The 25,479-nt window shown below is 48.5% G+C and overlaps 1 protein-coding gene across 2 annotated transcripts in view; it reads left to right on the top strand.

The window, feature by feature from the left end:
* The window catches only part of ELAC2 (elaC ribonuclease Z 2), a 331,642-nt gene that overhangs the window by 180,472 nt on the left and 125,691 nt on the right, over positions 1 to 25,479 (top strand). For both annotated transcript variants that reach the window (XM_085616773.1, XM_085616774.1), the window contains 2 exons: positions 2,128 to 2,166; positions 2,273 to 2,382. In XM_085616773.1, coding sequence (XP_085472899.1) covers positions 2,128 to 2,166; positions 2,273 to 2,382 — 149 coding nt within the window. The remainder of the gene's footprint in view (positions 1 to 2,127; positions 2,167 to 2,272; positions 2,383 to 25,479) is intronic.

Below are 25,479 nucleotides of genomic sequence, written 5' to 3' on the forward strand. Positions count from 1 at the left end.
AGCTTTGCATGCTATGTCGATGGAAAGAAGGGGAGGGCGGGGCGGGGGCACCTAGAAACAGACTGCATAGAGGAACAATTCTGGGAGCTTCCGACTGGAGGCTCTGGTCACAAGGATCCAGGGAAAACAGAAGCACAGCCAGATCGTTGATGCTGGGGGACTTGGGTGCAGAGTGGAATGATTGGCTGGGCTCTGTGCTTCCTAGGTCCCTGCGGTTGTCTGTTTTGCCGAGTAAGGGTGCACAAATCAGGACTGCTGGGCCACTCTGGAAGTGGGTCTCTGCAATGCTGACTTCCCTCTACTGCTGCTCAGTCTTGGTGTTAGAGTCTCGACTGAAATTAAACAGGTGTTGTCTGCTGCAAGGGGTCTTGGTCATGTTCGGCTCCAGTTGTTCCTGTTGTGTTCTCACTTGATGGAGGGGGACAGATCTGACCTTCAGGAGCACAGATACCTCTTCCTGGGAAGCTTCTGCATCAGACTGGCCAGGGAGTGGCACCTCGGTGAACCGGACTCTGCTTCTTTGGTGTCTGCATACCGAACTCAAGTAGCTCCTCTACTACAAGGGAGATTGCTGGCAATTTGCAAAGTGCTGGCATTCTACCGGGGTGTATGAAATTGGCCCCTTTTTGCCATTATCACCCCTACTTTTTGCCTAGTGTCTAATGCAATTTTGACAGAAGAGCACTGGGTTCCTGCTATCCAGGTTCCATAAACCTGCACAATTGTTCACCCAAATTGGCAATACTTTTAGCACCCCTTGTAAGTCCCTAGTAAATGGTACCCTTGGCAACTAGGGCAAGGAAGCTAAAGAGGGCCTCGAAGGGCTGCATCATGTATTATGCCACTCTAAGGGGTTTGCAGTTCCAAACGCCTGCAAATGAGCACACATGTCTGCAGGTTCTCAGAATGCCAATATCTTCTGTCGAACGCCTGTTGTAAGGTTTATGGACGCTAAGCTGGAGGAAACACGTACAGAAGAAGCTTCGAATGGGGCTTTAGTGTATATTTGCACAATCTGAGAAACATTTACTCATCTCGGTTGTGTGGTTAGTTGGGGCGGTAGCAGCTTTTCCTTTTGTGCTGCGAAAGCCTGGAACAGTCTGCCGCTGCATCTGAGGAATGCCCCGGAGCTCCTTTCTTTTAGAAAGGGGCTGAAGACATGGCTACTCTCGGTATAGACATTTTACCTTTGGATTCTGAGAGTTCAGTGCTCAGAGCCAGGACACCTTTGGGTATAAGTGAGCTTTACAAGCTCCTATAACATAACATAGTTCTCTGTATTGGAGAGATGACTTATAGACTAAAAGCATGAAAGTTTCGAGTTAAGCCTGTGCTCCATTGTTGAATTAGAGATTAGTCTGATGCAGACTGAACAGTTTCATTATTTAGATTCTGTATTTGCTGATTTTTAAAGCTGCAAACATGATTTCTGCACACCATTTCATTGTTCCCGGTAGAGGCGTGAATTCCCTACTTTTCCAGTTCTTTGCGACTTCTCGTTGTTTTACCTGTAAGGTTCCACTGACATAATAGGTAATGAAGGCTTCAGTTATAGATTTCCTCAAGAATAGGTGCAACTGGCCAACAAATTCTGTCTACAAGCTGGTCTATTGGTTTCATCAAGGTGGCCAAGCCTGAAATGAATAATTCTTCATCTGCTTTTGTGATGTATGTCAGAGGTGGGCATATATGCTGCTGCTTTCATGCAAGTACATTTATTAGTAGTACTTAGGACTGGAATTTCAGAATGTGAATTCATGGACTAATTATATCTTGTGTGAAGAGCTTGCCTTACTGTAATGATAATGTGAGTTGTCTGTTTCCTGTGAATGCCCTCTTCGAATGTTTGTCTAGTATTTTGCAGTCACGTTATATTTTTTAGTATGTGTATGTGCAATCCAATCAAAAATCATCATTGGTTGCTTTGTATTCTGGCACTCGCTTTTCTTTCTACGCCGCATTGTTGATAGCAACGCACTTGAGTTCAGTCACTTTGAACCATAGTAAGTCTGTTTTTATAAAATTAGGTGAAGGATTAAATTTGGTGATGCTTTTGGTGTTTCAGTTTTATGGTTAAAAAAAACCAAACATGTACTTCGATATTTAGTGTCCATTCTTTAATTCCAGGGTTTATTGAATGTGCTGCTTGAACGAGAAAAGGCATTTGTAAGTACTTTTTTCCCCATGTTCTATATGTTTTGCACATTTGTTTTTGAAGTTGGTGATGATGTCTGATCCATTAATACTTCTGAAAATTCTCCTTATCTTTTAGAAAACGCTTGGGAAGCCTTTCAGCCCTGTACTGCTAATTACTCCTTTACAGATTATTACATGGTTGAACCAGTATAACGATCATTGTCAGCATATCCTTCACCATTACAAGTGAGTAATATATGATCTCTAAATGGTGATCTCTCAATGTTCTTATCTGAACTTCATTTATGTAGTTTTGGCTTTCAAATGTTATACTCCACTTAAAAATAAATATAAACAGTATGTTATTTTTAATCTTTTCACATCACCTTCAGATTTCAAACATTGCCTCCTAAGACCTCTTTAAAACCACTAATACCCAGCTGTGCCATCGAACCTCCATCTCAGTGATATGCTTCAAAGCATTTCTGCTTCTTACCCTGTATGCTATCTTCTCCACATCTTCTCTTCGTCTACCTTCTTTACCTTTACTGACAACAGTTTTCTCTGCTCACATTCTTTCATAAATAGTGCAGCATTTGACTCTAAATAAAATAGGCTTTGCTAACCCCATGTCATAGTTCACTACGAAACATACACAACCCTATGCAAGCCATGGCAATAATTCTGATCATTAACCATTAGTAACCAATAACTAATAATATTGTGCCCCTACAGCCTCTAAAAACATTGTGCTAAAATGTATGTTTTATAAATGCTACATCAGCAAGCACCAGAAGCAGCCAACGTTATCTCAACATGAATGTGCTATTCATCACCAAAACATGGTTGTCCTCTGCCCTTACCCTATCTGACATTCCCTACCAGGGGGATTCCCCATCCTCCACAAAGACAGACTCCATATAAATTGAGGCGGAGTAGCACTTATTGATGCAAAAAGGGCAAATGCACCATTGCAGATTCTTCCCTCCTCCTTGAAACGTCTTTCATTAACCATCAAAACAAATCCCAAAAATTTCATCTACTTTTGTATGATCTACTGACCACCAGGCTCTGATACTACTTTCCATGAACACTTAGTGAGTTCCTTCGATGAGCTCCTACTTTTCTGGTAATCTTGACCTAGAGGACTTCAGTACCACTTGGAGCATCAATAAAAATCCAATATGATCCTAACCAAAATAAGTCCTAACCAAAATTACAGCATTATGTAGCACACTGCTTTCTGAAAGCTACAGTGGGTTCCCTAGTACTGTGGGTTCAACCAAAAGATCTGAGTGGATGGTAGGGCTAACTGGAGAGCAGGTCCTTGTGACCCCCAGGTACTGATGGAAAAACGTTCCTCTGTGTCTGGGAAGCCCCCTGGGTCTGGCAGCATTGCCCTGCACTAGCTGGTCCCCCAGGTGCACTGCTGGTCCTGACTTCACAACCTCTACTCTAGAGGACCAGAATGGACCGGCAGGAAGAATGAAGAAGGCAGGTCCACCTCCCAGCTGCACAGTCAGGCCCTGTGTGTGCATGGATGCCCCAGAATTATCAGGCACCCCTGAATGCGGGTCGAAGATAACCAGTTGTATCAAATAAATGTAAAAGCATGGGCACGTACAGAAGCTGCTTTAGGCAGAAAGAGGTCTGTGTATTTTTATATGGATTTTCTAATGGCAGAAGGGCATGCGCAGTATATCCAAACTTGTTTTAAAGCCCCTTGGTGCAGCGCTGTGCCCCTATAAAGCCCTTTATACAAGTAGAAATTTGAAAACACTAAAGTTCGAGGCATATGAGCTGCAGATTGTACACTTAGCATAGGTCGCCATCTGGTGTTGGGCCCGGATGTTTGCAGTTTGTTTTTCTTCTTGGACAGTCTTTGGAAGTCACGAGTTTGGTGACTCCTCCTTCGGTCCGTACTGCGCATGGGCTTCGGCTCCATCCTCAGATTGTTTTTTTCCGCCATCGGGCTCGGATGTGATACTTCGTGCTCCGGCTTCGAACTTCTACGGTTCCAGCCTCGACGGAAAATCCTCGATTCTTCGAGTTCCTTCATCTTCATCTCTCGTAGCGGCACTTTTCTCCATCCCGTACATCGACACCGGCCTTCGGGCCCTCCGCGACTCCGGTCCCGGCCGATGGAAAGGACTCCGTTCAAAAAGTGCCCAAAATGTGGGTCTAAATTTCCCCACACCGACCTCCATCAGGTGTGTAACCTTTGCCTCTCCCCGGAACACGAGGCTAGAGACTGCCCCGCCTGCAAGTCTTTTCGATCGAAGAAGACCATCCGAGATCGAAGAGCTCGACGCACCATGGCGCACTCATCCTCGGCAGCTCCACCGGACATCTTCGGAGACGACGCCGAAGCTTCGGGGCAAACACACACCGAGCAGGAGGAAGACGTCGTCAGCGCTTCCGAGGCCGACGACTCCGACGTGGAGGACGTTACACCAGCGCAGCGGGCCGTGAGTACTATGCCCCCTCCCACCCCCGCGCCGAAAACCAAAGAGACTCAGGTTACTCCCTCGCCTGCCGGCCTGGGCAAAACCAAAACCAAAACTTCGATCACCCCACCTTCGGGCCCGGTGTCGAAGCACCCAAAGTCTCATGGCAGCTCGGGATCGAGCCAGCCGACACCCGGTGCCGAAGCCTGGACACCCGGTGCCGACCAAACACAAACACATCTGTCGGCACCGACGCTCCGGCGCCGAAACATCATTCGACGCCGAAACACCCGGAGACCTCAAAAAAGCATGGCGCACACAGACCATCGAAACCCCCGGTTCCGAAATCACCGGTGCCGACAGACGACTCGACACCGTTGGCTCTGTTTACACCAGACCCTTTACAAAAGACTTTGTCCAAAGATCCAAAGACTGGGCTTTTGACTTTAACTACCAAGAAAAGACGCCTTGATGCTCCGGCTCCTCCTCCTCCACCCAAAAGGAAGGACTCTGCTACTTCTCCCCTCAGAGTGCCCTCCCCACCACCGCCTCCCCTACCCACACCTCCTCCACCGCCTCCACCTCACAGGTCTCCGCCACCTTTACCTCACTACGATCCGGCCCCATCCCCAGATCCAGATGATGGGGATCCGGAGAATTACCCGGCGGACCCCCCAATGGATCCCACTCCACCAGGGACCCCAGATCCATGGGAGGATTACAATAACCCTGATATACCCAATGTACCTCAGGACGACCTATACCCATCAAGGCCGTCTCCTCCAGAGGACTCCTTAGGGTTTCATCATTTAGTGCAGAGAGCAGCACACTACCATGGGGTGGACATGCACAGTGAACCAGTAGAAGAAGACTTCCTACTGGATACATTTGATATACAGGACAAATCTACTTCCATTTTACCCATGCTTAAGGGTGTCACCAAGCACGCTACAGAGGTGTTCAAAGACCCTGTCAGAGCCAGAGTACTGAACCCTAGAATAGAGAAGAAGTACAAGGCGGCACCCACAGACCCTGCTTACATCAAGGGCCCTGCTCCCCTAGATTCCCTAGTTGTCTCCACAGCTAGAAAGCGGGCTAACTACCAATCCTCAGGAGATGCCCCACCGCCAGACAAAGAATCTAAACTTCTGGACGCGTCTGGTAAACGCACCGCCTCCCAAGCTGCAAACATGTGGCGCATTGCAAACACACAAGCACTGCTTGCGCGATATGATAGAGCACACTATGACGAACTAGAGGCTCTTATGCAGCACCTTCCAGAAAAATACAAGCACAAGGCTCATGACCTTATACAGGAGGGTAAACTAATCACAAACACCTCCATTAAGTGTGCCCTCGATGCAGCCGACACTGCTTCTAGGGCCATAAATACCAGTGTCCTGCTTCGCCGCCACGCCTGGCTCAGGATCTCAGGGTTCAAACCAGAAGTCCAGGCATCCATACTCAATCACCCCTTTGACCAGGAAACACTCTTTGGGCCAAAGGTAGACGAAGCGCTCGAAAAGATGAAGAAAGACACAGACACAGCAAAGTCTATGGGGGCACTCCAAACACAAGCCTCCAAACGTTCCTTTCGACGCTCGTCCTTTCGTGGCACAGGTAGAGGCTCCTCCACCGATAACGCCTCTTCCTCCTACAAGTCCCCTCCTCAAAATACCTTTTCAAAGGGCAATCAGAGAGGTGGTTACAGGGGTAACAACAATAAGGGCAGGGGCAAAACCAACAACACCCGTTCTGCCACCCCCCCGCACAATGACTCCCCTCCGCTCCCCCCAGACCATTCCACTCCGGTCGGGGGCAGACTACAGAACTTTATCCACGTATGGGAGTCCATAACATCGGACAAATGGGTGACCCAAATTATTCGGTCAGGGTACTGTCTAGAGCTAACATCTACCCCACCCAATATCCCACCAAGGCACCGTCCAATGTCTCAAGAACATTCCACACTGCTCAAACAAGAGGTACTTTCACTCCTGCAAAAACATGCTATAGAGCAGGTCCCCGTCAACCAACGAAATCTAGGGGTCTACTCTCTATATTTCTTAATACCAAAGAGAGACGAGACCCTCAGACCCATTCTGGACCTCCGGCCTCTAAATGCCTACATACACTCAGACCATTTTCACATGGTCACTCTACAACAAGTCCTCCCACTCCTCTGCCAGGGAGACTTTCTCACAACCTTGGATCTGAAAGACGCATACTTTCACATTCCAATACACCCCTCTCACAGGAAATACCTCAGGTTCGTGGTGGACGGGCAACATTACCAATTCACGGTTCTCCCCTTCGGGGTCACCACCGCACCACGGGTGTTTACCAAATGCCTAGCAGTAGTAGCAGCACACCTCAGACGTCAACATATTCACGTCTTCCCTTACCTAGACGACTGGCTAATAAAAGCCGCGTCCTACGACCAATGTGTGCAGCATACAAACAGCACCATCCAACTGCTCCACCAGCTAGGCTTCACGGTGAACTACCAAAAGTCCCACCTCATACCATCTCACACAAAGCAATACCTCGGGGCCACTATAGACACCTCCAAGGGTATTGCCTATCCAAACTCAGCCAGAATCACAAGCATTCAAGCCTTACGCAAAACATTCCTTCCTCAGCACTCTCTTCCAGCAAGAGTGTTTATGAAGCTCATAGGAATGATGGCGTCTTGCATTTTCATAGTGCCCCATGCAAGACTCCACATGCGTCCACTTCAAGAGTGCCTAGCACAACAGTGGAACCAGGCCCAGGGTCAGCTGACGGATCTGGTGTTGGTGGACGGCCGCACACATCACTCTCTGCAGTGGTGGAACACCACAAACCTTTCCAAAGGGCGGCCGTTCCTGGACCCGGTTCCTCAAGTGACTCTAACAGCGGACGCATCGCTCTCCGGCTGGGGAGCGCACCTTCTACACCTCACCATGCAAGGTCTATGGACGCCACAGCAAAAATCGCTCCACATCAACCATCTGGAGCTCTTGGCGATCTTTCTAGCCCTAAAATCTTTCCAAAAACAGATTTCGGGCAAAGCAGTCCTCATTCGCACAGACAATATGACTGCAATGTATTATATCCAAAAACAGGGGGACACACACTCTCCCCAGCTCTCCCGCTTAGCCCAGAGCATATGGAGATGGGCAATTCCTCAAAACATCTTTCTCCTGGCACAGCACGTTCCAGGCGTACAAAACACCATGGCAGATCTGCTCAGCAGACAAACGCAACAAATACACGAATGGGAACTGCATCCACAAGTTCTTCACCCATTCTTCCAACAGTGGGGGCATCCTCAGATAGACCTCTTCGCCACCCACGAAAACAAAAAATGCCCAAGCTTCGCCGCCAGATACCCACACCCATTGTCCAAGGGCAATGCGATATGGATGAACTGGTCAGGCAGATTTGCATACGCCTTTCCACCTCTCCCACTAATTCCATTAGTGGTCAGGAAGCTACAACAGCACTCCCTCACACTCATTCTGGTAGCTCCGACGTGGGCCAGGCAGCCGTGGTACACCACGCTACTACAACTGTCAGTGGTACCACATCAAAAACTGCATCTATCCCCATGCCTCCTAACCCAGAACCATGGAGAAATCAGGCACCCGGACCCAGCTCAGCTCAACCTGGCGATCTGGCTCCTGAAATCCTAGAATTCGGATACCTTAACCTTCCCCCTGATTGTATGAACATCATCATGGAAGCCAGACGTCCTACCACTAGAGCATGCTATGCCGCAAAGTGGAAAAGATTTGTAATTTACTGCCGTAACAATACAATCAACCCTCTAGATGCATCCATACAGCACATCATATGCTATCTACTCCATCTTCACAGGTGTAACCTGGCATATTCATCCATACGCCTACACCTAGCAGCGATCGCTGCTTATCTACAAAACAGGCAGCATTTATCACTCTTCAGAGTGCCCGCTATTAAAGCCTTCATGGAAGGCCTTAAACGAGTAATTCCTCCCAGGGCACCACCTTCCCCTGTATGGAATCTAAATTTAGTTCTTACACGACTAATGGGTCCGCCCTTCGAACCAATGCACAAATGTGAGCTACAGTTTCTCACCTGGAAAACAGCTTTCCTTGTAGCTATCACTTCCCTTAGAAGGGTTGGTGAAATACAAGCGTTCACCATACAGGAACCCTACATACAAATGCATCACAGCAAGGTCATACTTCGCACAAATCCGAAGTTTCTGCCCAAAGTCATTTCCCCCTTCCACCTCAATCAATCAGTGGAATTACCTGTCTTCTTCTCGCAACCCCAATCTGTTGCAGAAAGGGCCTTACACACACTTGATGTAAAAAGGGCGTTACTATACTACATACAAAGAACGCAACCCTTCAGGAAGACTAAACAATTGTTCGTTTCCTTCTCTCCACCACATAAAGGCAACCCCATTTCAAAATCAGGGATAGCTAGGTGGATTGTAAAATGCATACAAATTTGCTATCAAAAGGCAAAGAAAACATTATCTGTTCCCCCTAAAGCCCACTCTACAAGAAAGTTAGGGGCTTCTATGGCTTTTCTAGGGAATATACCCTTAGATGACATCTGCAAGGCAGCCACATGGTCTACACCGCACACCTTCACAAAACACTACTGTGTAGATGTGCATTCCAAGCAGCAAGCTAGGGTGGGCCAGGCTGTACTAAAGACACTTTTTCAAACAGCTGCAACGGATACCGGTGGTCGCCGCTAAGGTTGGGTACTGCTATATATTCTATGCTAAGTGTACAATCTGCAGCTCATATGCCTCGAACGGAATATGCTACTTACCAGTATGCATCTGTTCTTGGCATGTAGAGCTGCAGAGTTGTACACGCCCACCCGCCTCCCCGGCTACCTGTATCCGTTCCAGTACATCTTATTTAGATACAACACATGGGTTTCTCACTGTTATTACTACGCTCCATCATTTCCCTGTTGGCGAAAAACAATCTGAGGATGGAGCCGAAGCCCATGCGCAGTACGGACCGAAGGAGGAGTCACCAAACTCGTGACTTCCAAAGACTGTCCAAGAAGAAAAACAAACTGCAAACATCCGGGCCCAACACCAGATGGCGACCTATGCTAAGTGTACAACTCTGCAGCTCTACATGCCAAGAACAGATGCATACTGGTAAGTAGCATATTCCTTTCCCAGCAGGGAGAAGTGAGCACCCAGAAAAAGTATGAGGCCACCAGGCAACCAGCCTCCGGGTCTGTTTAGAAAGCACTGCAATGGCTGACCCTGCTGTTGTGGGGCCAGTAGTGGCTGCTTGGTAACCTGTAAACAGCAGTTAAATGTTCATATTCAACCCTGTAAGCCTTCCTTGCTTATAATGAAAAGTGTGTTAAAGCTATTGGGCTTCATTCATACATTTTAGAGAAGATGATATTGTTCATGTTATGATAAAACCAATAGGATGAAACATGCACTTTCATACTTTTTACAATGCTTGTGAATAGCTTCATAATACAAGTAGTATAATAGTAAAAATCCATGCATTTCTTTTTATGGTATGGTACCTCAAAGATGAGAGGTAATGGACTAAATTTATGATAATTTTAGTGCTCTAGAGTGTTGCAGAGTTCTGAGTTTCCAACTCCATTCTACCTCCCTGAATTAACCTTCGATTTCTGCACCTCTTTACCCTGAGAGTCCAGTGCTCCCAGTTAGAGGTTGCTCATCACGGAGGACCCAGGACGCCAGAGGTGAAATTCCCCTGTTGATCCAAATGTGGCTCTGTAACTTCTGATTGCCCTGGTAATTTCAGATCCGTATTTCTCTCAACAAAGAACTAAGTATCTTGGGATCTTTCTCTCCTCTTACCGTACTAAAACGAAGATACCTAAATGGTCAGCCTTATAACCACTTGACACCTAGTCTCCCCTACAAATTATTGCTTTCAGCAAGCTCTAGGTGTATGCTGACAAACCTATTCTGGGAAATGTAATATAAGCTTGTGACTATGTTCTAATTGCCCTATGCTTATTCCTTTGAAAAATGCACATGTCCCTCCACCCTAAAATGTGCCCAATTTACCCCATACGAAAGAAACCAGCCCTTCACCCTACGGACTTCCAAAATATAAGACCTGTTTCCAACCCTTCCTTGGAAAAATCTTCGAAAAAGCTGTCCCTCTACAACTTTTCCCACATCGCTGTCAATCGTATACTAAAGACGTCCCAATGCAGACTTAATCAGAAATGCAGCACAGATCCAATAACTGTTCAGATTTATGATTTTCTGAATACACTTGAGGGATATCTTACTCCTCATGGTACTGGATTCGACAGCAGCACACAGCACCATCAACTAAGAAACCCCAAGTAATATTCTTTTGTCCAGAATGAATATTAAGATCGATTTGAAGGTCAAGTCTCAATATTGTTTTCATAAAGAACCCAGTTTAAAAAAATGTTATATTTGAGCTGTCCCCACCTGCTCGATAAATACGGCTGTACCCAATGTTCTATCCTGTCCTCCTATAGCTCACACTTCAACATGGAAGCATTACGTTAAATGGTGCTTTACAAACACATTGTCGTGCATTTGTATAGACACAACATACAACTGTATCCCAGAATCTCATTTTTGGTACATATTCCGCACCTTGAGAATTTCGCCTGGTGCCAGATGGGAAACAGAAACTTTAAAGCCATTCCTGTGCACTTTGGTAGGTTGTGCCATGCAGTTCTGCATCGGCTCCTTCCTCCCTCAGATGAAATATTAGGGTCCCTATATATGCCCACCTCCACGTGCTAATGTCAGTTCCTTTCTTTCTGAACCTTCACGCACAGATTTAGAAAGAAAATTAAAGTTCATCCTGGAGAATAATCTGAATTAACTGAATCTCTCATTCCCCTAGAAATGTACCATATAATTGAATTTCTCTGCATACACTCCAGAGACTCTTTACAGCCTATTCAGGGATCATTAGGGTGATTCGCACAAATTGATAATTCTCCTGCCTTGGTCCTTTTCTCCAAATAACTTGGTTGATTCATTGACCAAAAACTAAATATGACTCTTCTCACCAAAATCACAACACAACCTTCTTGTTCCACTTCCTTTTAAAAATTCTGAAATCATCCTTCCCTTCCACATGTTACTGAACAGTGATTCAGGAAATGTTTATGTCCCATCTACATTGGCGATAGTTATTTTGCCTGGCCTGCCCATATCAACCATAGCACGTCTCAAAGTTATACTCCACACAGCGACTCTTATTTAGAAAATATGACTTGACTACTTGTTTATATATAATTTTATGTATTTTTTTTTTTTAAAACTTGTTTTTAAAATTTTGTGAACTTTAATTACGTTATCAAACCATCACTACCTGCGTCATCAGTTACATTGAAGAGAATAATCCTACATATAGTCAATTATTATGATCGAAGAAGACATTAGAAGATATGCTATGTACAGTATACTAGAATGACCATGATGAGGCTTCCAACAGAATGAATAAACGCCGATTTATAAACCTAACTTCTGAGGCTACAATCTGAACTATTGAAAAACAACCAGACACCCTCACCATGCACTCTACTTATGAATTTGTACATTCTACACGTTTTTTACACTGTATAATGCTAGCACCTGTGCATTGCTCTAGAAATCATTTTTAAACTGTATTTAATTTTTATTGGTGTCTTCACGATTGTCTGGAAAACAGGAGGGGGGCCCCTTTGTGAACCAAAGGGAATAGGGTACTCCTGTACGAATATAGACTAAAGTTTTCTTTGGTAACTAACCACACCAATATACACCTTAACACTTATTCCACAAGATAAAGGTCTAAAGCATATAAAACCGACAATAAGAGAATAAAAAAAAAAGAGAGCTAAGCAAACTAAAAAGGAAAATATCAAAGGTAGAAGTTGATGCACAAAATATATATTTATTAAAAAGTCATATTCATTCAATTAAAAAGGTATATTTTCATAAAAGCCAAAATATTAAAACCTAATACATCAAATCAATAGTGTAACAATTACAATCGAGAGGCAAGTTCATGCACAGTTGCGCCCCTGTTAAGTCCTTGGAAGCAAAAACACAATACTGATCATAATCCTCCAAGAGAAAAACCTAACAAAGTACACTTTGTCATAGATTGTGACACATCCGTAGTAAAACATGTTGTTGACTGGAGCCCGATACAAACTTGTCTTGACCCAGTCAACTATCGAATTGTGTCATAGGTTGCATCATCACGTTTCGATGGTATTCATCTAATCACACCATCATTATCAAGACAATCTTTTGGTTCTCTCGATGTAACTTGCACAAAATAATACATCCATTAAAACCTTATAAAGAATGAGGGATATTATAACTAATCTGCTGTCCCGGGCTTATACGATTCGTAAGTAAGAATCCGCCTGGAAGGGGCTTTATACCTCCACATCCTCTATTTATGAACCCTCATAAGGTTGCAGGTATTGCTCAGGAAGGTAGTCTCAAATAAAATGGCACATTTAATTTGTGTCAAAGAAGTAGGCTTGTTATTCTTTTGGGTAAGATACCCAGCATCTTGCTGTTGCCCTCAGCACGATGGGCCGAATAACAATGGCGTCTTGTTTCGCACGTTGAGCTTATTTAAAAGGGGGCAGCCCTTTGTGACTTGGGCCTCAAAGATACAGGTTCGGCCTCTACCTTCCTGGCATCCGATGCTTCTGGCACACACTGCTTCTGGCATCGGAAGCCAGGAAGGTAGAGGCAGAAGCTGCATCGTTCCTGGTCTCCTTCGAGAGGAAGGTCTTAAGACCCCTCGCGGAGCCACATCACCTCGTCACACTCCAAGTCTGAGGTCTTCGGGTAAGTCCAAGAAGAAGGCGAAGAAGCACCGGCGCTCTTCACCTTCTCCCAGTCAGTTGGGTGGCGCTACGTGGGACCCAGAGCTTTAAAGCTCTAAGGCTTCGTCTCCAGTACCTAGTTCAGGGACGACTCCACACCGCCCCCTGTTTCTGGAAGCCGGAGCATCCTCTGCCCAACTTCATAAATTTTATGAGGCCCTCCACCTAGTTTTTGGGCAGCCTGATTCCGCCGGCATGCCTTTGGGTCCTGCAGAGCCGGTCAGGGGTCCTGGGCCTTCGATGCCGGTGGCTCTGGACCCGGCGGGCCCTTGCAGATCTGGGCCTAGATCTGGACTGACATGGGTTGATCTAACTCTACCTTCCCTGGAGCAGATTCTAGCGCCAGTTGTGTCCCCGGCTGGTGCCGTCCCCATCCTCACCTCTGAAATGGACCCGGATCAACATCAGTCTACTTCGGATCCAACGCCGCAGGGTACCTTTTGCTTTCCTGTTCATCCCTGGTGTTCCCTACCGCCCAGAAGGTGGTGGAGGACTGGGAGCGGGTCGCACGACCCTTTAGCAGCCTAGCTAGAAGAATCCAGACTGGAGAAAGGACCTGGGTGATGTCAGAGGACACTTCTCCAGACCTTGGCATGCTTTCTCCCCTACCGTGGCTACGGAGGAGGAAGTCGTCCTATGCTGTGGTGGTGCGAAGGGCGGCCGAGGACTTGGGCCTGGAGCTTCTTTAAGCGGCAGTCAAGAATAACCTCCTGACAGGTGCTTCATCCTGCGGCAACCTTCTCTGAAACCCTCATGCCCTTCAACAAAGCCCTGACTGATGTCCTCCTGGGCACCTGGTCCAATCCCAGCACAGGTGCTCCTGAGCAAAGGACGATTGCCCCAGCCTGGCCCCAGGCGACCCAGTTTTCCTCACGCCACACCCTTCCCCGTGAGCTTGGTGGTCCAAGCCTCTTCTTCAAAGGGCACATTCCCTTCCTCTCCTCCAGATAAGGAATCCAAGAAGCTGGAAATGCGCATGTTCTTTTCCTCCAGCTTGGCATTGCTATCTGTGAATACCGCGTGCCTCTTGGGCTGATACTCCCACACCATATGGGATACGGTCAGGCAGCTGCTGCCTCAGTTCCCAGAAGAGGCCTGGGCCGTTCTCTCTCTCAGGCAGTGGCAGATGGGAGAGACACGGCCAAATTCCCAATTAGATGTGGACTGTATACCCCTGACTCACTAGGCAGAACAATTGCCACGTCGGTAGCCCTTAGGCGCTACACCTAGTTGAGGAAATCTGGCTTTTCGGGGGATGTCCAGTCAACTTTGCTAGACATGCCCTTTGATGGCAGTCGTCTTTTTTGGCGACAAAGCAGATGTCTACGGCCAGATCTTTTGGCCTCGCTGCGCTTTCCCAACCACTCCAGTCTGCTTTTCGCCCCTCTCGTGGTTACAGAAGGGGCGCCCAGCCACGTCCGGCCCAGTCTAGCCACCAGGTCACGCACAGTGCCCAGCCTGGCTGCAGATGTGGGACCCAGCGACCTCGCAGGTCTTGAAGCCAGCCAGCGGGCAGGCCAGTACACCCTCCAAACCCTCAGAGTCCGACGTTTCAGGCCCATCAACGGCCAGTGGGTGGCAGGATTCGCCATCACCTTCCCCACTGGCAGTCCATCATGTCTGACAGGTGGGTTTTGCAGATAGCCCGAAGGGGCTACTCCCTCCCCTTCGAGACTACCACTCCCTCCATGCCACTGTCTTTCCATCGCATGTCTGAGGATCATTTGGCACTTCTCTGCTCTCTTGGCCAAGGGAGCTATAAAGACGGTCCCTGCACCAGAAGTAGGTCGTGGCTGCTATTCCCTCTACTTGCTGGTGCCCAAGAAGGACATCCTATTTTAGACCTCGGGCCCTCCACCGCTTCCTCTGGAAGGAGAATTTCAAAATGCTCTCGTTGGCCTGTCTGCCCTTAACCCTGGAGACTGGATGGTGGCGTTGGACTTGCAGGACGCCTATTTCCATATTCCCATCCTGCCAGCCCACCGATGCGATCTAAGTTTCACGGTAGGCCATGAGCATTTTCAGTTCACCGTGCTCCCCTTTGGCCTTACCAGTGCCCCTAGGTGTTCACCAAAGTGATGGCAGTGGTCTCAGGTCTCAGCTCGTCTGCGCAGATCAGGGGTTCCAGTCTTTCCCTATCTCGACGACTGGCTGTTGAAGGCGGGCTTGCCCCAGGATGTCGTCTCCCACCTCCAGACTACAGTGGACCTGCACTCGCTGGGGTTCATTATCAACATGCCGAAGTCACACCTGACTCAGATGCTCCCCTTCATTGGAGCTGTTCTGGACACAGTGTAGTTTCGGGCCTATCCTCCCGAGCAGCGAGTCTAAGATATTCGGGCTATAATACCGATGTTTCAGCCTCTATCCTGGATTTCGGTGAGAATAACCCTGCGGCTGCTGGACCTCATGGACTCCTGCATCCTGCTGGTGGATCATACCAGATGGCATATGCAGGCTCTGCAGTGGGACCAGAAGTTCCAGTGGGCGCAGCATCGGGGGAATCTTTCCGACTACGTCCAGATCTTGGAGAGAACTGCACAGCAACTGGTTAATAAACCCAGCTTGGGTCAGAGGCAGATTGGAAGGGACTTTAATCTGCGCCAGCCCTATCCCAGCCACAGGAGGTGGGGGTGTTCATAAACCCCACACGGGGCGAGGGCATGGTTCGTTCCGATCACAAGGGTCTGGTAGCCAGAGGTCTGGTCAAACCACCACACCCCCGGCAGCTTCAACTTCAATCTCCAAGCCCGCCTAGTCTTGCCCTTCCCGATGATGGGCGTCCAGTTGGTGGCAGGATCAGCCATCACCTCAACCACAGGCCAAACAATACATCGGACAAGTGGGTCCTTCAGTTTGTCCATAGGGCCACTCCCTCGCCTTCGAGACCACCACTCCCTCCAACCTACGACCGGCTGATGGAGGATCATTTACCATTGATCCAGGAGGAAATCATGGGTCTTGCATAGGGAGCCATAGAGAAGGTTCTGGTGCCAGAAGCAGGCTGTGGTTGCTATTCCTGCTACTTTCTGGCCCCGGACAAGGGCCTTCATCAGATACTAGACCTACAAACCCTCAACTATTTACTCCAAAAAGGAGAAACTCCAGATGCACACATTTGCCCAGGTCCTGTCTGGCCTGAAGTCTAGAGACTGCATAGTAGCATTGGACTTGCAGGACGCCTGTTTAGACATGCCTGTCCATCAGCACTACCTACGGTTTACAGTACGCCTCGAGCATTTTCAGTTCAACGTGCTCCCCTTTGGCCATAGCAGCACCCTTTGGTTATTCACTAAGGTGATGGCGGTGATTGCAGCTAATTTGTGCAGATCAGGGGTGCCAGTCTTCCTTTATCTTAACTGCTGCTGAAGGTTGGCTTGCCCAGGCTGTCGTCTCCCACCTCCAGACTACAGCAAACCTCCTGTATTCAGTGGGATTTACTATCAAAGTGCCAAAGTCACACCTCACTCAATCTCAGCCGCTCCCTTTCATCTGAGCTGTTCTGAGCACAGTGCAGTTTCGGGCATGTCAACCCAAGCGGCGAGTCCAGGATATTCAGGCTATGATACCGATGTTTCAGACCCGATCATGGATTTCTGTGAGAATGACTCTGAGGCTGTTGGGCCTTAATACCGCCTGCATCCTGCTAGTAACACCTGCCAAATGACGTGTGCTCCGCAGTGGGACTTGAAGTTCTAATGGGCACTGCATCAGGGTAATTTCTCTGGCATGGTCCAGATCTCCGAGGGAACTGCGTGAGCCTTGCAGTGGTGGCTGACTAACTACGATTGGGTCAGAGGCAGACCCCTCTCCTTTCTCCAACCAGATCTCACAGTAGTGACAGATGCGTCACTCTCCGGCGAGATCTGTATTCCACATCAACATGCTGGTGCTTCCAGCAAATCACTTGGCATTGAAAGCCTTTCTACCCTCGAGTAAGAAAAGGCTAGTTCAAGTGTTCACGGACAACGTACCTCAACAAACAGGGCTGATTGGGGTCGTGGACCCTTTGTCAAGAGACTCTGGACACGGCTGGAACAGCAGGGCACTTCCTGGTGGTTCAACACCTGGCAGGTTCCCTGAACGGCCAGGGTGGATGTACTCAGCCATCGATGCCTAGCAGATCACGAGTGGCGTCTCGATCTGGAGGTGGCGAAAGGCCTCTTTCAACAGTGGGGAGAGCCTTGGTTGGATCTGTTTGCCTCAGCCTAGAACTTGCAATGTCAGCAGTTTTGCATGCTGGAGTTTCAAGGGCAACTCACACTGAGCCGCTTTTCATCTTGAGTGGAGCTCAGGCCTCCTGTAAGCATGGTGAACCGATGGACCATGAGGAGAGGGAGATAGGTGGGGCATTGTAGTGTATGGGGGTGTGCAGGGGATTGTGTTTTAGGGTGGTGTTTATGTAGTGCAGAGTAGTGTATTTGGGTTTAGGGTAGTGGTCGTGTGGAGAAGTGTATTTGGGTTTAGAGTTGTGGTTGTGCAGGGGGTTGTCTTTTAGGTTTTAGGGTTGTTTATGTAGAGTAGTGCATTTCGGTTTAGGGTAGTGTTGTGGTGCAAGGGGTTGTCTTTTAGGTTGTAGGGTTAGGTTTATGTAGTATAGAGTAGTGTATTTGGGTTTAGGGTATTGTTGTGGTGCAGGGGGTTCTCTTTTAGGTTTTAGGGTTGTTTGTGTAGAGTAGTGTATTAGGTTTTAGGGTAGTGTTGTGGTGTTTGTGTAGGGTAGTGTTTTAGGGTAGTGTAGTGGTGGTTTGCTAGTGTAGGGTAATGTAGTGTATGGGGGTAAGGGTAAAAGAGTCAAACATGCGTAGAAGTTGTATACTTAGTAATATACTGCGAAGTAAATGCATATTTAGTACTTTTAGACGTATTTGCGAACTAAAAGCATGCGCAGTTAAATCTTGTGTAGTAATGGTATTTGCGATGTAAAAACATCGTAGTAAAAACTTGCGGAATAATAGTCTGCTAAGTAACATCATATATGCCTCGGGAAGTGGGTCGCCCCTTGGCAGCACTGCTTTGAGCACGTGGCTGAACTGTAAATATCTAAATGTTTCGGTCTGCGCGAGCTCGTATTTCTTCTGGAGGTCTGTAAAAGTGGCCAGTCCCCATGAATTCCATATGTCCCCCACCGTTGAGATGCCAATCAGGTCCCACTTATCAAACCCAGGGCAGGCACTCTGACGACCCAAGAGTTCGGGCTCCCAGAGTGGTGTCGCGAGTGGGATTCTGTTATGCCAACCCATTTGCTTGTTGACATTATGCCAAGTTTCAATTGTGCGTGCATTTGGTCCAGTAAGGTTTAATTTGCGTGGGTTTGTGTATAGTGCTCTATTGTATCCGCCCTGCCCCATGAGCCACCAGTCCGTGCAAAAATTTGGATCCCCATGTGCCCAACAGTTAATCGCAACTAGGTGAGATGCTTGATAGTAAAACCTGATTTCAGGTAGTGCAATTCCCCCATCATACCATCCTGCCGATAACTTTTTCATGGCAATCCGTGGTGCTCGGCCATCCCACAGCAGGGAGCGCACGGCACTGTCGAGGTTGGTGAAGTAGTAGTCTGGGATTTTATCAGGAGTGTTTTGCAACAAAAAAAGCGTAGCAGCACAAGCATTTTACAAAGGGCACACGTCCCAAAAGAGTTAGAGGGAGAGAATGCCAGTGTTTGAAATCGGCACGAAAGCATCCCAGAGGTTCCTGCAGGTTTGCTTCATAAAATTGTGCTGGGTCAGTCGTGATATATATACCTAAGTAGCGTATTCTCTTGGAGTACGCGGTGGTGGCGCCCACAGTATGTATAGCTGAGATTTAGACCAATTGATTGTATACCCTGAGTAATTGCCAAATATGCGGAAAATGTGGAGGCTACGATGAAGGGTAGATGTTGGAGAAGCCATGTATAACAGAATGTAGTCCGCATACAAAGAGATATGGTCTTCGTGATTCTGTCCATTCAAGTCCATGGATCAGTGGGTCTCCCCTCACCCAGACCGCCAGTGGCTCCAGCACCAAGGCAAATATTGGGGGCGATAAGGTACAACCTTGCCGGTTTCCCCTTCCCAGTTGGATCTGTCTGCTGGTATGTTGATTCACCACAACCTGGGTGATCGAGCTGGCATATAGTAGTTGAACCCACTTTATGAATTTGGGTCCAAATCCCATCCTCTCCAGGACTGCGAACAGGAAATTCCATTCAATGGTATCAAATGCCATCTTGGCATCAAGGGACAGTAGGGCTGCATCCTCCATGATCGTGTGATGTCAGTCCAGCACCCCGTTTAATCGTCGTAGATTCAGCTTGCCTGTTCTCTCGCCGTGTTCGTATATTTTATGACCGGTTGATTTATATTTCGCCTTGGCCGCCTCTGTGAGGAGTTGTTTATAGTCTAGTCTCACGACTGCCAGCGACTGTTGCGCGTCGTGATCAGAGGTTTGTGCTAGTGCCATTTCCCTCTGGATGATATCTGCCTCAAGTTGCGCTATACGTTTAGTTGGTTCCCTCTTGAGACCCACCATCAGAGCAAGGGCTCTCCCCTTCACCACCACATCGAACGCGCCCCACAGGATTTGGGCTGAGTTGACCGAGCCAAAGTTTTCTTTAAAGTATAGTTTGGTATCTTTGATTAATGCCGCATTGATGTGTGGTACCTTGAGCGCCCAGGGATTTATAGTCCGGGTCGTGCACCGAGGTTGGGAGCCAACTGTCATTCAAGTAAGAATGGGAAAATGGTCTGAGATTCCCCGAGCAAGGCAGCGGGATTCAGAGAATTCATGAATGTCTTGTGCCTTTGTGAACATGTGATCAATACGTGACTGGCTACTATGGGCCCCGATTGTGAAAGGTAACTTGAGTAGTCGTGGGATTAAGTTGTCGCCATATCTCTACCAGGCCCATGTCGGATAGGAATTCAGCAAGTTTGGATCCCATAATAGGGTCTTTTTCGCGGGGGTAGGCGATCCAGTTCGCTGTCTACTGTGAGATTGAAGTCTTCCCCCCCAGCACTAGCGTGCAGAGTGGAAGATCGAGGAGAAACTTTCCGAGGTCTTTCAGCCAAGAGTGTTGCAGCCCAGGGGGGGGGACATATGCAGAAATCACATTTACTGCTTTCCCTTCCCAGGTACCAGATACCGCGACAAAACTACCCTGCCCATCCGACCAGGTTTTATGAACCATATAGGGACACCCCTTCCGTAAAAGCACACCAGTTCCCCGGGAACCTGAGTTCATCCCAGTATGTGTGGTTAACTGATACCCCCCACCTGTTCAGGGCCTTACAGGAGTTACCAACCAGGTGTGTTTCCTGGAGGAGGACAGTGTATGGTTCCTGCCTCTTAGGTATTGGAGGACTATCTCTTGTTTGACTTTGTCCCCTTAAACCTTTGACGTTCCATGTCAGGAACTTAAGATTTGCATGTGGTCCCATTTATGGACGGGTTGAGGTAACTTGTGTGTAGCAGAAGCAGAGGATCTGTGCCACTGGGTTCACCTTGTTGGTGTGATACGTGCACGTTCGTGCAACGGGTCTGCAGACCGATCCGCTCCATTGTGTAATGTGAAAACAGCCCACCGTACATGTGCAAGGGCGCCCCATCGGATCATCAGACACCCCGGTATGAGCGTAAAATGTAGCTTGTGGCATTGTAGAAATATGGCATTGCTGTACGAAATTAGAACTACAGAAAAAACCACCCCTCCCATCTCCCAAAACTCCCTCCACCCCCTCCCTGCTAAACGGAGTCCAAAGGCCCGTATCCCCAACATTGCAGAGTGCCCGTCACCCTCCCAACCCTGTGATGGGGAACGTGGACCCAACCCGCTCCCCCATCCCTTTACATAGGAACTTAAATTTAAGCCACGGGAACTGGTATATAACATAGAGTATACTTATCACAGTCCTGGTGTAGATCAAACTCAGTTGGAAGCGAGACCATATGAAAGAACAGGTTACATGGGTAGTATCAACCCCACATCTCACCCTGCTTAATCTGTGGTGGCGCAACACCATCCAGGTGATTGTTCCTTAAGGTGTCTTTCAGTCTAGGCTTCCCAGTCCTTTGTATTTGTCACCCTGAAGTATAAATCCTCTCTTTACTAGACGGGTCCCCAAACTGGCTGTTGGCATCTGTTCTCGGCATTGTTTTCGCTCTGGGCGTCCGCCTTCCACCATTCGTCGAGCCAATCCATTACCCCGACGGGTCTGTGAAGAACCAACTCCTGCCATCGTCCTCCACACACAGTTTTGCAGAGAACATTGCGTATTTGAGCTCGCTCTGAGATCCTTTTTTGCCTCCAAGAAAGAGCGTCTCTGTTTTTGGACCTTGGTAGTAAAGTCGGGAAAGAAGGTGATCGTACTGTTCTCAAATCTAAGAGGAGATGCACTGCGGGCCATATGAAGGATATGATCTCGATCTATGAAGTTAAAAACTCTCACCAGTATAGGTCGTGCAGGTGCCCCAGCCCTGGGTCTACCCCCCGGTACACGGTGGGCTTTCTCAATTGAGAAGTAGTTGGATAGATTTTTAGGCTGCAAATATTTGGTCATCAATTCTTCAACAAATGTCTGCTGCCAGCCCCTCCGCCCTGTTGGGCACCCCCAGGAGCGAATGTTATTCCTCTTTGACCTCCCTTCGTAGTCGTCCAACTGGGCAACCAAAATCTGTCTTTTTTGCTGTAGTTCCGAGACTTGTTTTCCCAAAGTGGATACGTCCGTGGCAAGTTCCTGGGTGACGCCCTCTACTTCTTGCACCAGAGAGTCAATTTTACGTAGATCAGCCACTTAGTCAATACAGCCCTCCAGCGAGGCACGTACACCATTTTTTTTTTTTTTTGAAACTTTATTTATGGTTTGGAAAAGAAAAAAACAATTCAGAGATCTCAGCAGTATGTACAATAGACTGCAGTGTGAGGGAGACATTACGACAATTCTGTTCCTTAGACCATGATTAGCACATAAGCCCGGCTCCAAGCTGCAAGGACCCACAAACCATTACAGCAATCCCACCCGTCCGAACCCAAACATGAATACCTTTATAACAATGACCCTCCACACGCTCTTCTAGTTCACCTAGAACTTCAACCTTCATATTTGCAATATCCAATCCATGCGCAGCTTGCGACTCTGAACCCGAAGCGAGGAAACCCACCGCGCTGCACCCACCCCATGGCCTCCCCGAATGCGCAGCTCCGCTGTAGTATAACCTAGCCTACCCCTGTGGGCACTATCCCTGAGCTGGAGTGTGATTGAGAGGAGCTCGGCAGGTTCGCAATATATGTTTTATATGGGCCCCAGATATCTTTGGGACGGACCACGGTGGGGTGGAGACTGGAGTAAGTCTCGCTGTTGGTGCTGCAGAAAGCCATGGCCGTAAGCCATGCCTTAGCCGTGGGAGCTGCTCTGTCACCCCATCGCCTGGCAATTTCCCGCTTGGCTAACAAAGCCCAGAGACGCAAGCCTCCGAACTGGCTTGGGGAAATTTACCGTGTAGCCCAGCAACGCAACCTCAGGAGTGGGAACCAGCGCAAGCCCCAGCATCTCCTCTAGGATTTTGTGCACCTGTGTCCAGTATGATTGCAATCTCTGACAGGTCCAGGTCATGTGTGCAAAGTCTGCATGAGGGGAAGCGCATTTCCAGCAGGTGTGTGGCCGCGTGGGATCAATGGAATGGAGTCTATCCGGGGTCATATAGCAGCGGCGGAGAAACTTATAGTGCAGAAGTTTGTGGCGACTATTGAGCGATATCATGTTAGTGACCTTGCAGCAAGCGGACCATTGTTCGTCCGTAATAGGCCTACCCAAGTCCGCCTCCCAGGCCGCCCGCAACTGGTCATCGACGCAAGGAACCAGTGCAGCACATGTCCTGTACATTTTAGAAATAATGTGTGCCCCTGTATCCTTGTCAATGAGGAGAGTGAGGGGTTCAAAGGAAGCCTGCTCGAGGGGGAATCCCTCAATTTCCGACCTAACCGTAAAGTAAAGCCGGTTAAGGATGAATTTGTCCATGAAAGTGGCCTCACTGTATCGTGCCTCTTCCTATACCGAGAATATGTTCCCCCCCCCCCCCGGGTATAAATCCCCAATCTTGGTAAGGTTAAACTTCGTTAAAGTGCCAGTGCCCGGCAACCAACCTGCATTGGGGAGCAGGAGAGAAGAGGAATATAGAATGGGCTGGTCCAAGTAGCGCAAAAGTCTATTCCAGGCCCAGCTGGTGGTGGACACCGTTTGAATATCCACTGGACTCCTAGGGACACCCTTGGGCAATACCGCTGATGAGCATCCCGGGAGAACAAAAGCCGCCTCCGGACGGAGAAATGGGATCCGCGCGTCAGGGTGGTACCAGGCATAGGCACACTGAGCGACCAGATAGTATAAATACAGATCCGGTACTCCAAAGCCGCCCCTGTCGTGCGGGAGCGTGAGAATCTTCCAACGGATCCGGGGAGGTTTTCCGCCCCAGACCAGTCTAATCAAATGGGACCGTAAGGCGGCGAAAAAGTTTTGGGTGAGGGGAATGGGGATATTATTAAAAAGATACAAAAATTTAGGAAGCACTATCATTTTTATAATGGCTATCCTGGCCGCCATGGAGAGCGGAAGCTGCAGCCACCCGCCCACCTGTGCTTCAAGCTTCGCAATCGCGCAGCCATAGTGAAGGCGGATAATTTCGTCCGTGCTCAGGTGTATATGTATGCCCAAATATTGTACCGAGTCTGAGCACCACTCCAGCGGAAACTCACATTGCCAAGGGGAGGTGCCGCTAGTCAGTGGGAAAATTATAGACTTATGCCAGTTTATGCCCAACCCCGAGTGGCGACCAAAGCGAAGGATTTCCTGTATCAGGGGAGCCAGGTTTAGCTGCTGCTCCCTGACATACAGTATGGTGTCGTCCGCATAGAGGGAGACCAACAGGGGACCCGTCCGGAACTGGAGACCCCTGTGGAGATTTCGCTCCTGAAAGTGCCTGATTAGAGGGTCCATGGCTAGTATGAACAATAGTGGCGATAGCGGACAGCCCTGGCGCGTGCCGCGAGTAAGAGCGAACGGGCGGGATAGGGTGCCGTTAATACGCAGGCGTGCCGTGGGACGACTATAGAGGAGCCGCGTGGTGGCGATGAAGCCAGCTGGCATGCCCATTCGCTGCATTACGGAAAGAAAAAAAGGCCATTCTAAGGAGTCGAAGGCTTTTTCGGTGTCGAGGAGAATAGCCGCCGCGGGTGTGTCCGGATTTATTCTATGTAATACTGTGAATAGCGTCCGCAAGTTTAATGATGTCGAACGATGGGGTATGAAGACAGATTGAGCGGGCGCTATGATAAATTCCATCAATTGTGAAAGTCTGTTGGCTACTATTTTGGCGAGAATCTTATAATCGATGTTTAATAGGGAAAGGGGCCTATATGATCCACACAACGCCGGGTCCTTGTTCGGCTTTGGAAGCAGAACTATGACTGCCTCACTAAGGGGGAGGGTCTCCAGCTTCAAGGCCTCCGCATACACCTCTATAAGCTTGGGCGCCACAAGATCTGAAAATGTCTTGTAAAAATCCCCAGACAAGCCATCGAGGCCCGGGGCCGAGGAGCTCCGAAGTACCTTAATCGCCCCTCGAACCTCAGTCACCGTTATGGGTTCCGCCATGAATTCCTGCATTCCAATTTCTAGGAATACTAGCGCGATTTCCGATAAGTAGGCTTCCCGCGAAGAAGAGGCATTGCTCTGCTTGGTCGTATATAAAGCCGAGAAGTAGGCCAGGAACTCGTCCCGAATCTCGCTGGGCGTCGTGCGGAGTGTTCCGTCCTCGCCCCTAACCTCAGCTATAAAGGCCAACGTGCGCCCCAGTCTGTCTCCCTATCTGCGTGCGGTGTGGTATTTTCCTAGATACAGGATCTCCCTGTCCGCGGCCTCCCGGTAGTCGGACAGGAGGCGCAGACGCCTAGTAAACACGTAGTCAGACGGTGCCCGCCTCGCCTCCGCATCAATCGAGCCTAGCTGGACCTCTAGCTGAGTAATTGTCGTGC

This window comes from Triturus cristatus, chromosome 7 (assembly GCF_964204655.1).
Source record: "Triturus cristatus chromosome 7, aTriCri1.1, whole genome shotgun sequence".
NCBI lineage: Eukaryota > Metazoa > Chordata > Amphibia > Caudata > Salamandridae > Triturus > Triturus cristatus.